The 15,330-nt window shown below is 37.0% G+C and overlaps 1 protein-coding gene across 50 annotated transcripts in view; it reads left to right on the forward strand.

Annotated features, from left to right (window-relative positions):
* The window catches only part of ZMYND11 (zinc finger MYND-type containing 11), a 117,396-nt gene that overhangs the window by 62,036 nt on the left and 40,030 nt on the right, over window positions 1-15,330 (forward strand). For all 50 annotated transcript variants that reach the window (XM_077945259.1, XM_077945263.1, XM_077945277.1 and 47 more), the window contains 1 exon segment: window positions 10,162-10,321. In XM_077945259.1, the coding sequence (XP_077801385.1) occupies window positions 10,166-10,321 (156 nt within the window). In that variant the 5' untranslated portion in view covers window positions 10,162-10,165.

The following is a 15,330-nucleotide window of genomic DNA, read 5'->3' on the forward strand; positions in this document are numbered from 1 at the left end:
AATACAGATTAGAGGGACACAGGCTCTAGGATCATGGTGTCTGGTGGACCACCAATTTCAAATCACCTTTATCAAATCAGGAATTGACATGATTGAAACTGGCCTTTTAGTGTGTATGCGGACCAAGCTCTTTCTAGGTTTGCTTTAAGCATAGCCTTTCAGTATCACAACCTAGTCTGTGTGTTCTTGCCAAGGCTCCCTTTCTTGGTGTGCCTGAATAACAGTTTTTGTCTCCCTGTCTCCATGTGATTGTCAAAAGCTCTCACTTGCCTTTTCCAGAATTGGCAGATACTCCTAAATGAATTCTTTTCTTTGGTTTTTCTAGTTTTCGATGGAAGGATTGATCTGAACAACCCAATAAATTACTATTGGTAGCAGAACTATCTCTCTCTCTCTCTCTCTCTCTCTCTCTCTCTCTCTCTCTCTCTCTCTCCCCCCCCCCTCCCCTCCCTCCCCCTCTCTCCCTCTCTCCCTCTCTCCCTGTCTCCCTCTCTCCCTCTCTCCCCCTCTCTCTCCCTCTCTCCCCCTCTCTCCCTCTCTCTCCTCCTCTCTCCCTCTCTCTCCCCCTCTCTCCCCCTCTCTCCCCTCTTCCCCTCCCTCCCTCCTTCTCTCTCTCCCTCCCTCTGTCTCTTTCTCTCTTTCTTTCTCTGTATGCATGTAAGTATGTATATGCTTATATAATTTTAAATCTTATCCTTCTTATATACACTGTGAGCATTTTCTCACACCATTGTTGTTTTTCTTGGAGACAGTGTCGCCTAGGCAGAAATGCAGTGGTGCAATCACAGTTCTCTTGCAGCCTTGACTTTCTGGGCTTAAGTGGTCCTCCCGCGTCAGCCTCCTTCTTTTTTTTTTTTTTTTTTTTTTTGAGATGGAGTCTCCCTCTGTCGCCCAGCCTGGAGTGCAGTGGCCGGATCTCAGCTCACTGCAAGCTCCGCCTCCCGGGTTTACGCCATTCTCCTGCCTCAGCCTCCGGAGTAGCTGGGACTGCAGGCGCCGCCACCATGCCCAGCTAGTTTTTTTGTATTTTTTTTAGTAGAGACAGGGTTTCACTGTGTTAGCCAGGATGGTCTTGATCTCCTGACCTCGTGATCCGCCCGTCTCGGCCTCCCAAAGTGCTGGGATTACAGGCTTGAGCCACCGCACCCGGCCCAGCCTCCTCCTTAACTGGGACCACAGGTGCATGCCACCATGGTTGGCTAATTTTTTAAATTTTTTTATAGAGATGGGGTCTTACTACGCTGCCCAGCTGGTGTCAAAATCCTGGGCTCAAGTGACCCTCCTGTCTCAGCCTCCTGAAGTGCTGGGATTGTAGGCCTGAGCCACCGTGGCCTGCCACAACATTGTTTTTTGGAACATTAATATTATTAACTGCATAGTATTCTATAAAGTGGATATACTTTAACTTATTTTACTAGTATTAACATTTAGTTACTTTTTTTAACTATAAAATTTTATGATGTGGGGAACATTTTTTTCTTTTTTTTGAGACAAGGTCTTGTTCTGTCATCCAGGCTGGAATGCAGTGGTGTGATCACAGCTCACTGCAGCCTCGACCTTCTGGGCTCGTCCTCCCACCTCAGCCTCCTGAGTAGTTAAGACTACAGGTGTACACTACCATGCCTGGCTAATTAAGAAAATACCTCAGATTTTCTAAAAGGGTCACCACTTCCCTGGCCCATAGGAATGATGAATACACACCATTTCCTTTTCTAAAACACTCTAACAGAGGTTTTGGCAGGGAGAGGAGGGTTCGAGTTAGGGTTAGCTGAGACTACAGACATGTGCTGCCATGCCTGGCTAGTGTGTGTGTGTGTCTGTGTGTGTCTGTGTATATATTTTTAGAGACAGGGTCTTGCTGTATTGCCCAGGCTGATCTTGAACTGCTGAGCTCAAGTGATCTCCTCTCCTTGGCCTCCCAAAGTGCTGAGATTACAGGCATGAGCCACCACTTCTGGCTGGAAACGTTTTTCTGTTAATACGTAAGTCTTGTTCCATCTCAAGTCATTTACTTAGAAATGGAATGGCTGTCAAGTGATAGGGTTATCTGTAAGGTTGTTGGTGTGTGATGCTGGACTGCTTTCTAGAAAGTGCTTTCAATAGCGGTGTGTTGAGGGTGACTGTCTTGATGCCTCTTTACCAGCATTGAGAATAATTATTTTAATTATCTTGCTGATTTAAGAGGGAAAAATTGTTTTCCTGTTGTTTTAGTTTCACATTTTTAGAATATAAACTTTTTGTCATATTTGTCATAAATGCTTTTCCTTTTTATTGTTTTCTTTTAATTTACAGAATGGAAATTAGTGATAATTGCTTCAGAGGCAAGAAAAAATGAGTTTCAGATGTTTGTGTCGTAAAGAAATTCAGGCCGGGCGCGGTGGCTCAAGCCTGTAATCCCAGCACTTTGGGAGGCCGAGACGGGTGAATCACGAGGTCAGGAGATCGAGACCATCCTGGCTAACACGGTGAAACCCCGTCTCTACTAAAAAATACAAAAACTAGCCGGGCGAGGTGGCGGGCGCCTGTAGTCCCAGCTACTCGGGAGGCTGAGGCAGGAGAATGGCGTAAACCCGGGAGGCGGAGCTTGCAGTGAGCTGAGATCTGGCCACTGCACTCCAGCCTGGACGACAGAGCCAGACTCCGTCTCAAAAAAAAAAAAAAAAAGAAATTCAACATTTCTAATCTAGTCAGGTATTTTGGATCTCTTCCTGTTATACTTCCATAGCTTTTATACTCATAAAGTCTTTTGACATCAAGATACTAGATCAATATTCATTTAAATTTCTGTGTCAAATTTTATGATTCTGATGTTTTCAGCCCCCTGAGCTAGTACACTGAGCCAGTAGGGGGCCATAAGGTACTGAAATTGGGGGGGCAGTCCTAAGTCTTAAGGTATTTATCCAGATTACCTAGAATACACTTAAAATAAATTTATGATACCATCAACATTGTAAACGGCCTCTAGACTCCACAGTGGTGTGAACCGTTTATGAGGGACGAGAAGACATCACAGGCATTTGTTATGTTTTTCGTTGACAGAAAGCACATCACTGCATTCTGTGGTGATTTGTTCTTCCACTGGTTGTGGCTGTTTTTATACTGTTTTTATTGTGCTCGTTTTCCAATATATTAATTTCAAATGAGATGGCAGAAGTTTCTGAGATTGAATCATTGTTAGAAGGCTTAAAGATAGGTGATTACTTTCTGCAAATTATGACTCATGAGATTCCTTACTTTTGTAAAAATGTTAAATCAGTGGCTGTTACCATGAAATACACAGACACACACACACACACACATTCTATATATTTTATATAAATGTATGTATTTGCCTTGGAACTTTCAGAATGATCTTGGGGAGGGGAAACAGTGTAGGCTTCTATGGCCTGTGGCTTGGAGGCTCTTGAGTGCTCAGCAACCCATGGAAGCTCACACCCTGGGAGAGAGGGAAGCGCTCTGGGGCGCCAGATGGTGGAAAGTTGTGGGAATGGAGTGGGGTGGGAGAAAATGAGGAAGTTATTGAAAAGTTCAGAGAAATTGAGTGTATACTTAAATATTAGACATTTACATGCCATTTTGTGACTTACGGTATTAAGTGAAATTAGAATAGCGGACTAGAAGGCCACTTATCAGTGTATCTGAAACCCAAATTGCTATGTTCTCTCTTTATTGGAAGAAGAAAAGTTCTCGTTACAGATTAAGCAGTTTACAAGAAAACGTGAGACCTAGAGTATCCTTTACCTGAATACTAGCAAATGTGTTTTCACATGATGCAGACCTGCCTGAGTGATGATCTAAGAAAATGAATAATGAATTTGACCATTGTTATATTTGAGGTGTCATATAAATCAACCTTCAGAGTTTATTATTAATTCTAGAAAATCTTAAGCCTTATCAAATATACTTGGCCTGTAATGCGTAGTAGGACCCCAGTGCTCCTCTGTTATTTACAGGGTTCTGGCTCAGTTCTAACCTTTGCTTTACTTTTGAAGAAAAACAGGTGTGAATCTCTTCAAACTTATTTCTTAAGAACATAACTATATATAACTATATATATATATATATTTAAAGAATAGAGTGAGCAGGAAAAAATAAATTCATCAAGTTTAGACATTACTTTATGAGCTTGTATTTCTTGACACAGCCGTTATAAATAATGAACACATGTTCTTAGCCCTTAGATGACACTTTTAATATATACTAGATCAGTTCTTCTTTATTCTAATTTACCTAAACTCAAAACTTTCCATCCAGAAAACAAAGTTATTAACTCCTTTGTTATATTCTCAAGGTGCATCAGTATAGAAGGAAGCACCTAGTTTTGCATTGTTGTCATTCATGTGTTCCAGTTGCCACTAATCCTTCAGCCATACCCTTTCCCGACCTTTGTCTCTATGAAAGGGCTCCCTGATTCCAACCTGCTCTTCACGGCAGACATCTTTTTAGTCCCTCAAAGACCAGCGATAGAGAACGAAATGACCAGAATATATCATTTTAACTGACTTCATTTCACTTTGAATTAAGAAAGTTGAGCCCAACATGCTATGACTAACAACAAAGCAGACCTTTTCTTGTGTTGTGTGTTAATCCATGCTCTATGGTTGTTTCTTAGTGGCTAAGAAAACCCATTGTGTGGTGACAGTCTGTGGATAAAAATATATGAAGGAATAATAAAATGCAGTGCCATTAAAAAAAAAACACTTAGCAAACTGGAAAGAAATGTCTTCAATAAAAGTTATGCACCAAAATCCTGTAGCAAGCATATTTGCATTTATATTTATCATTTTATATTTATAAGATATGTCTACCAATAAGCATCCTCAAGAGTCATGTTTAATGGTGAACTATTATAAGAATCCCCTACAAAATCCAAAACAAGATAAGGATACCCACCATTACTACCTGTGGTGTGTACTTTACTAGAAGTCCTAATCAGCTTGATAAGAAACGAGTCCAATAGAATTTACAGACAAACCTGAAACTAGTAAGAGAGGTAAGCAGATTGCCCAATAAAGACCAGCAACCACCAACCAGGAAATACTATATAAAATAAAATTCCATTTTCAAAAGAAACATTAAAATATCTAGGAAAAACCCAAAAGATATGTAAGAATCTTATGGATAAAAATTATAAAACCATATTAAAGACATAGAAAAATATATAAATAAATGAGCATATGTGCCAATTTCGTCAGTGGATATTCTTACATTGGTTATGGAGCTTTAACTATTTTTGTGGATTTTGGCAAACTGACTTTAAAATCACTGTGGATGAATATGGGACCAAGAAGAGCCATAATGAGTCTGAAAAAGAAGGAGGGGATCTCCCTAAAGCTGGCAAGCTTACGTGGGAGCAGGAAACTTGTATGTTGCTGGAGGAATGGTAGATGGTAGCTACTTTTTTAAAAGTTAAAATAGTCTAGCTAATAGATGCAAACGAAATTCCAAGGGGCATACTGTGGAAAAAAGTCTTCTCTCATCCCTTGTTCCCTGAGCCCCTCTTAGCAGTTTGTGGAAGGAATCAAGCTCTAGAACTCTTTTGTGCATATCAGTTATACAGAGTTTTGAGAAATAGTAGTGTCTTATACCACGATTTTTTAAAAAATGTAATACAGAGCTTATGTTATCTTAACACCTATAACATTGCTTCATTTCTTGTGAAAACTGTATAATAATCCTTGGTACAATTATCAGTTATTTAACCAGTCCCCTAAGATGTATGTTTACATTATTTCTAATTGTTTCTTGCTGCCAGCAATACTAAAATGAATTTCCTTCCTTGTATATGTGTTATTTCACACATGCTGAACAATTGTGTGGTTTTGTTGTCGATATTTAAAGCTGATCCATCTATAGTTTATAGGTACAATCTAAGGTAGGGCTCCATCTCCTTTCCCAGATTAGATAACCAGTTGTCCCAATGTCCTGCATTGATTAATCAGTCTTTCCACCAATAATGTGAAATGCTACTTTTATTGTAATGAAAATTCCGATTTGTTCATCTTTTTTCTTTGCATCAGTAACATTTCAGAATTTTCTTTACACAAATTCTGTCATTCTATTTCTTCCTGGAAATTTTATTTTTCTTACTGTTGTAAATAATTGAGGTTTGGTCTTCTTTTCAGTCATCTGTCTTTTTGGTTTCTGTATATGAATGCTTTTAATCTTAGTAAATCAGTTTGTACCCAAAGAATTTATTGAACTATATAGTTAATTAAAATTACTTAAAAAAGCATATCAGCTGATTTTTTTGGGTTTTCTAGATACATGATTTGCAAACTCCTTATCAACTTTTATGATGATTTCAGTTATGTTGGTTATTACCTTTTCAGAGTGTTAAGGAAAAGTGACAGCCACAGACATCTTTGAATATTCTTGATTAAGTTAAGGAAGTATTTACTCATTCTTGTTTTGTTAGGGGCTAGGTGTTGAATTTTACTAAATGCCTTTCAACATGTATCAAAATCTTCATGATAATTTATTTTTGACCTGTTAATGTAGTAAATCATATTTTTACATTTCTTCATATTAAATCTTTCTTCAGTTCCTAGAATTAGTCTATTATTTTGACATTTGAATATATTAATATTTATATACAATATTAGATTATATTCAAATATTTTATGTAGGATTTTTATATCAGTATTTCTATGGGTCACTGATTTTCTTTGTCTATGCTATTTTGTGGGGTTTTCTTATTACATGCTAAATTCCTTGCTTTCCTATGATTGTGCACTGGAAGAGTTTGAGTCTCATTGGAGTTACCTGGTCATTATAAGTTTCACAGAAGTAACTTATGAATATGTCCGTAGCTGATGTTTTTCTGGGTAAGCTCTTTGCAAACTTCCTCTATTTATTTCTTTGGAAATTGACCTTTTAAAGGTTCTGTTTTATTCTGTGTTCAGGTTTTGGTCATTTATATTTTCTTATAAAATCATAGTGTTTATATTTTTGCACAGAACTGAACAAAGTAGTTGCTTGTATTTTAATTTCCTTTTTATATATAGGTGTCTCCCTGTAGCATTTTTTGTGTATGTTTGTGCTTTGTGTCTTCATTATTGATTAGATTAGGTAATGATAACTCTTTTATTTTTCCCTAAAGAAGGAGTTCTTGGGCCAGGCATGGTAGCTTATGCCTGTAATCCTAGCACTTTGAGAGGCTGAGGTGGGAGGATCACTTGAGGCTGGGAGTTTGAGACCAGCCTGGGCAACATAGTGAGACCCTGTCTCTACAAAAAATTAAAAAGTTACCCAGGTGTGATGGTGTGTGGCTTGTAGTCCCAGCTTCTCAGGAGGCTGAGGTGGGAGGAGCACTTGAGCACAGGAGGTCAAGGCTGCAGTGAGCCATGATTGTGCTATTGTACTCCAGCCTGGGTGGCAGAGTGAGACCCTGTATCAAAAAAAAAAAAAAAAAAAAAAGGAGTTCCTGGATTCTACAAATTTTCTTTTTTAACAGCATTGCTTTAGCTTTTCATTTAGATCTTCTGTAATTTTTCAGTAACTTTTTTTTGACTCAGTGGTTGTTTATGAGGGTTTTCTGGTTTTGTATTAATATCTGATTTAATTTCACCATGATTAACAATGGCGTGTATCACTTTTGGAATCTCTTCAAGTCATCTTTGTGGTGATTTTGTGGTCAGTTATGTATGTCTTCTGGACCTGTTAAAGGTATTGTTTTGGTGTCAGGATAAATCAATATACCTGTCTTAAGGTGTTTTTTTGTTTGTTTGTTTCAGAATAAATCAACTAGATAAATAATAAATAAAAAATCAGGCTGGGCGCAGTGGCTCACGCCTGTAATCCCAGCACTTTGGGAGGCCGAGGTGGGCAGATCAGCTGAGGTCAGGAGTTCAAGACTAGCCTGACCAACATGGTGAAACCCCATCTCTACTAAAAATACAAAAATTGGCCAGCACCTGTAGTCCCAGTTTGGGAGGCTGAGGCAGGAGAATCACTTGAACCCAGGAGGCAGAGGTTGCAGTGAGCTAAGATCATGCCACTGTGCTCCAGCCTGGACAACAGAGTGAGATTACATCTCAAAAATAATAAATCAATAGCTCTGTCTTATTAGTTAGTTCTTCTATAGCCATACTTAGTTTTTTGTCCAGTTGATTTTTTGTGTGTGTGAACTGAGAGAAGTGAATTAAAATCTCACAATTTTATATTTCTGTCAATATTTCTTTTATTTCCTATAGTTGTTTGCATTATAACTATGCTCTGTTTGTCTTTTTTAAGAATGATTTTTGCAGGCCGGGCACGGTGGCTCAAGCCTGTAATCCCAGCACTTTGGGAGGCCGAGGCGGGCGGATCACTAGGTCAGGAGATCGAGACCATCCTGGCTAACACGGTGAAACCCCGTCTCTACTAAAAAATACAAAAAACTAGCCGGGCGAGGTGGCGGGCGCCTGTAGTCCCAGCTACTCAGGAGGCTGAGACAGGAGAATGGCCCGAACCCGGGAGGCGGAGCTTGCAGTGAGCTGAGATCCGGCCACTGCACTCCAGCCTGGGCGACAGAGCAAGACTCCGTCTCAAAAAAAAAAAAAAAAAAAAAGAATGATTTTTGCCTTGTTTTCCAAATCCTATACATTTCCATCTTGACCCCTGCTTCATTTAGATAGCATTTTTATGATATGCCTTTGCCCATTTGTTTACACTCTTTCTGAGTCACTATTTTTAAATTGTTGAGTTTAGCCCATTTGTATTTATTAAAAAGAGAAACATGTCTGGTTTTGGTCTTCTCATACATAATATGCCTTCTGTTTTTATCATTTTGTTTTATCACTACGTAATGCATTTTCTATGGGTTTCTTCAGGTATTTAGAAATGTTTTTTGTTTTAAGGGTGATGTTTATATATTTGGATAGTGCACTCAGTCCCTGAGATAGTTATTCCTGACTCTGCACTGTGAGCGTCAAGGACATTAGCACATTTTCCCCTTCAACATTGCTTTTTTGTCAATGCAGTTAATCGAAGGACTAAGACAGAAAGAGAGGTGGGAATTATGATCGGACCACAGAACGCTGGCCCTGACAATGGCAACGTCTGTAGCAATGAGGCGGGGAAGGAAGAAGGTGGGAGCTAATCCAAACATACTGGTTTTGTCACCTTTATTTCCTTGAGGACTTACGAGGCATTACTCCCCTGACTTCTAGCATGGAATGTTTCTCTGGAGAAGTCTGAGGCCAGTCTGATTTAGCTCATGCTATGTTTTTTATCTGGATATCCAAAGATGTCTTTGAAGTTTAGTGGTTCACTGGAGATGCAGATAGATACATTGACATTGATATGTGTGTGTGTGTGTGTGTGTGTGTATAAAGAGAGAGCAATCAGTGTTGAGGTTTGGAGGAGAATGGAAAATGGCACAAATCCAACTTTATAAAACTTATTTCTGTATTAAACAGAAAAGATACAAAGCAAATATGCCAAGTATTAACATCAGTTGAATGTAACTGGTGAATCTACATTCAATCTACAATAAGGGAATCTACAATAAGGGAATCTGCAATATTATTCTCTGTGATCCAGGGCGTGTTGGAAATATTTCACTTTTTTGTTTTTAAAAAATATTTTGTAACTATAAATCAGGGAATGTTTGCGTGCTTCAGTGACTCAAAATATGTTTCACTGAAAATCACATTTTTGCTTGATTGATCACAACATGCATCCATGTTTTCCTTATATGTTTACAATCTCTCATGTAATTTCTAAATTTTCTCTGGTGTCATTTCCTAAATTTTGAGTAAAAGTATTACAAAATATGTTTGTAATTCTAAAGTCCTATGGTTGGGGATTATAAAATTCTAAATGTAGAATCTGTAGAGTAGAAGTTAGTGGTAATTGCTCCAGAGGCTAAAACTAAATGGGATGTTTGACTACAATCTCTTAAGTGATTTATATTTGCTGATTTGGAACTATTTTGAACATATCTTGGTCTAATCATTACAGAATAGAATTTGAGTTTAAAATAGCATGATAATTAGAAGAGTTGAGTATTGAAGACTTTTCCTTTTCTGTTTATCGTGTTCTTTATCTTGTTCTTTATCTCAACAGGACTCTCATAAATACAAGTCATAATGAAAGAAATTACCTCCATTTTCTTATTTTCATTCATTTTTAGTTTTCAGTACTGAAAGATTTTTAAATGTTTTTCCTTTGTGTTAGGTATATGTCTCGAGTCCACGGTATGCATCCTAAAGAGACCACCCGTCAGCTGAGCTTAGCTGTGAAAGATGGTCTTATTGTCGAAACTCTAACAGTGGGCTGCAAAGGTTCAAAAGCTGGTATTGAACAAGAAGGATATTGGTTGCCAGGAGATGAGATTGTAAGTACATTTTGTTTGATAAACATAGAGATGTGAACTTTTAGCTTTTAAACATTATTTAGATATAACCTATAGAAAATCATCTTCAGAAGTTTAATATTTCATTTTAACATTTTTATCAACATTAAGGCTCTACATTGGTAATATGGTTACTTTCCTTACTAATTATTTAGGAGATGACTTGCTTTTACAAAGAACCTACTTCTCTATATATTACCTTGAATCTAAAAAATAAAGCAAACCAAAGCTCTTTTGATGTACCCACACTTCATGGCATTCCTGTTTTCTTCAATAAATATTAGCAAAAAATTTTTCCATGCCAGATAATATTGATGCCATCTACACAGATAGAAGGAGATGAACTGTCTTCCTAGGGAAACAGTCTCGGTTCAGGTGGGATGAAGGCAGGCTTCAGTAGGGATTTTGTGGCAGAGTACAGGTTCCAAACGTTAAGTTCCCCTGGCCAGTGCCTACATTGACTAATGACAATTGCAGGTTTTGTGTACTGGAACAGAAATCAAACAGGAAAGACAGAACATTAATTCTCTTTACATTTTTACCTAGTTCTCACTTTGACTCCTCTTTTAAATGTTGATATTTTAATCTTCTAATTCCTTCCATTATGTACCTTTAAACTGAGAGGCACATCTTGAAGTACATTTTTTTCTTATGTAAAGATTGATTTCATGTGTAATATTTCTATCTTCTTACCTTATTTTATTTTGCTATTTCTAATACCTTGATTAAAAATGTCTTAATTTTTACAAGGGAACATCGTTTAAGATGATAGGTTTCAAATGTAGCAGCTGTGGCCAGGTGACTCATGCTATAGTCCTCGCACTTGGAAGGCTAAAGCAGGAGGGTCACTTGAGCCCAGGAGTTACACACCAGCCTGGGCAACATAGTCCCCATCTCTACAAAAAATAAAATAAAATAAAATAGAATAGAATAAAATAAAATACACAACCCCATCTCTACCAAAAAAAAATTAAAAATTAGCTGGATGTGGTGTCACATGCCTGTAGTACCAGATGCCCAGGAGGCTGAGTTGGGAGGATCACTTGAGCCCAGGAGTTTAGGACTGCAGTGAGCTATGGTCATGCCACTACTGTACTGTAGCCTGGGCGGCAGACCAAGACCCTGTCTCTTAAAAAGAAAAAAAAATCTATCTGTAGATATAGATAGACATACCCCTTTCAACCTCTTTCAAAAATCTATCTCTTTTTATAGACTTACTTTTTGAAAGGGATAGATTTAGTAATTGAATACTTTGAGAGTGTTTTATCATAAATTCTCTAAAATCTAAAATTATAAAAATGACATAGAATCTTATAATTGGTTCTTTGTGGAAAAATCTTCCAAAAAGTTTGAGTTTATTTTCTTTTCTGGCTCTACAGCAGATGAGCCAACAAACATACTAACGTGTGAAGCCTGACAGCAGTAAACTAACTAGCACAGTGCCTGTGGGGAGGTGGTTTACAGCAACAGCTCTGATAAGTTATGAACTTAGAAAAGCTGTTCACTTTTTTAACTTTGTTTTTGTCAATTTAATCTGCACCTTCAAAGCTTCAGGAAAGAAAATTCACATTTTCCAGCAACAGAAAACATGGAAGAAAAAATCTTTACTTTCACTGGTGTAATTTCATTTGTGCACTGGAAGTATTCTTGAAAAGTTAAGTGGAAATCTTTATACAAGAACAGTTTTTCTATTGAGTTTCCTTACAGAAAAGTAAAGCTTTGCTGCCAGTGAAGAAACTTAGGGTGCCAAAACATAATAAAAATAATGTCAAGTGGTATCAATCTGTTGCCTCAGGTATTTAAAGGAAGGCCATTAATTGTTGATACCTTATTATATACTCAGAATAATCCAGATAATGTAAAATTTCTAATCTTAAAACACTTAGGAATTTATAGACAGTATAGAAGACTATACTGATAATTTCCAAGATTTGTATAGTAATTAACTAACAGTAAGTGCAACTTAATCTATAGGATTTTGGTTTATGGATCATGTGTACATTTTTTCATAAAAGCAATTTTATTTCTCTTTCCTGTTTAGATTGGTACTTTTCCATATGCTTTCTTCCTCCCCAAGTTGAACTTTTTTTGTTTAATTCAACAAGTCGTTAATGAGCACGTTATATTTTTACCACTATATTAGGTCCTATGTTCTAATTTTATTTTTATGTTGTTCTTGCATATATTTATAGAATCATCCTTTTTTCTTCTGTCTAGATGAAATATTATATGTAAACCAAACATATAGTATGCAGGTTTAATTCTGGTTCTTTCTCACAAACATTTTTATTCTAAATATGGCTGTATAATTTAAGCACAACTGAATATATCAAAATTGTGCCTGGTTTATAAAATATGTAAATATTTAAAATTCAGAGGTAATGTAGTTTATTAGAAAGAGGTAAGATCTCATATGTCACAAACAAACAGGGGTTTCAGATCCAATTCAAGCCTTTATTTAGTTATGCAACCTTGAGGAAATTTCTTAGCTTCTGATCCTCAGCCCTCAGCCGTCATATGGGCATATTAAGATCTATTTCATTTGATTGTTTGAAGGATTAAAGGAGATTATCTACATAAATTATATAACCAGGTACTCAAAGCAGGTATTTGACCAATGAATAAATATGCTTACAACAAAAAAATGCCTGTGTGTAATATAGTAAAAGCACATTAGTTTCCTACTAATCATACAAAAATTCTAAATAGGGTCTTTTTACTTTTCAACCTGTATTCTCAAACACAAGACTTGTAAAGAGGTTTTCCATGAGAACACTGGATCTTTATTTAAAGTGTAACTCTAAAATAATGAGACAAATTATATGTGTATTTTGTTACCTTGGCTGGGGTCCCACTTGGCTGCTCAGCAGCTGTCCATGTGCCACAGTTTTCATGCCCTGATGACACTCTAGGAGGACATGTAATTGTTTCCCACTAGGCACAGCACATGCATCTTGTCCTGACCAGCTTTGTGTACTTTTTTTAATGTATGGCCAGTGCGTGGAGGCCATTGCAGATTGGGGTGCCAGATGTGAACTGTGCAATTTAGGAAGCCCCATCCACATCACAGACATTGTGTATTTGCCTATTTATTCAACAGTGCATTTGTTCTAATAAACGAACATACAACAAGAGTGTCTTGTAGAAGGGCCATCTTTTCTAGTTTACACTTGGTGTTCTGTGCGCTAATGATTGTCCTGCATGCCAGCGTTTGAGTCTGGGGCCCATGCTTTATAGTTTTACCACCTTGTATATAGGATGAATCACCTTGATGTCTCTAAAAACTTAACTTTTTAAATTGAAAGATGTATGTTGTTATTTATCCATCAAGAAAGGAACACGACAAGTAGATGTATATGACCTTAGGAAGGGAAGGCGTAGGATGTTTTTGGTTATCTATTTTTAAACCTTTAAGTCAAAGTTACAAATGTTCTTAACTTAGGCAGTTCTGTTATTTTTTAAATGGGTGGTAAAGCTCTTTTTTTTCCTTTTGTTATCTCTAAAAATTGCTGTAAACTCAGGTGGGGAAAAGGTGTATTTATCTTGATAAGTCCCACAAGTTATATCTCCTGAGATACTTTGTATCAGCAAGGAGTCTGGACTCTTGTCTCCAATTCCACAATTCTGTTGATAAAGAGAAGGTAGACAAAAGTGTAGTTTTCTCTATGCTGCCTATTATTGATGGAATTTAAAAGTCAGAGTTTGTTGATGTTACATTTTTATTTCACCTCTGCTACTTTTTTCAATGCTTATTTTTAAAAATTGGAAACAATTGAGAAATATGCATATATTGAACAAGATTATTTTTATCAAATCTAGCACTCATGTAACAAAAGCCTAACTATAATATGTCAGGATATAGTTATAAATAATCCAAGTGCAAGCCTGTATATCTAAGGCCAAGATAGTGACCTCATGGTGCTGAGATTCCTTCTTCTAGACTGCAGTTAATTTAGGCATTTTGGGATGCTGATCTCAGTCACCGTTTGCAACCCTCCACATAAGTGATCATTCATTTGGAGAAACTGTGGTAAAATTAGGTAATAGATAAGCATCTTCATGGTAATGTTTTAAATAATGACCACATGAAATGTTAGAATGAAAAAGTAATTATTTAAAGTATGTCCACTCCCAATTTTAAACAGTTTGCTCAAATATTAGTCAAGCAAACAGAAGTATATGTACCGAGGAGCCAGGTGTGATGGCACACACCTGTAGTCCCAGCTACTTGGGAGGCTGTGGCAGGAAGATTGCTTGAGCACAAGAGTTTGAGTCTAGCCTGGGCAGCATAGCAAGACTTGTCTCTTAAGAAAGTAAATGCATAAAAAAGTGTGTGTGCCAACTAGTTTTTAAAATGACAAACTACACTCTTGTAAATTTTCTATGGACATCTCACACTTTCAGATTGGTCTGTCATTACCATTTACTCATAGGGTCCACATAATTCATTTAAAGGTATTTTCATAAGCTTTTAAAATTATATTGGAAAAAGACTGTAAGACCAGGGCACTGAGTGAAATTTTGTGATATGTGGTCATTCAATGTTTTGTTATTTCAAGACTTTTTTCTTTTGCTTGTTTAAAAGAAATGCTGTATGTCCTTGTAGGCTCATAGCTTACTTCATCTGCTTGCTCTAGAGAAAGACACATGAATGGCTACACTAAACCCATATTTCTTCACAGTATTTCACCACCTTTATTTGTAAAATGTGAGAAGTGTGTTTCTTGGACAGAATTTTACCATTTGCTGAGCTAAGTTACATTTGGTATTTAGTAGCTTTCTGTGATAAATATAACTTAATATCTTACAAATGACACTCTTAAGCAATAAGATACTCATAAAGATGAGAAGGTCTTAGCAAAGTCTTTAATAGAGTAAGGCAGGTCACCTTAAATTATGAATCATTTGCAGATAAAGCATATCAAATATGTTATTTGAAATTGAGGCAGTGTTAATTTTGTGACTTCCAACTTTATATACAGCCCTCAGCA

Source organism: Macaca mulatta, chromosome 9, assembly GCF_049350105.2.
Source record: "Macaca mulatta isolate MMU2019108-1 chromosome 9, T2T-MMU8v2.0, whole genome shotgun sequence".
Lineage (NCBI taxonomy): Eukaryota > Metazoa > Chordata > Mammalia > Primates > Cercopithecidae > Macaca > Macaca mulatta.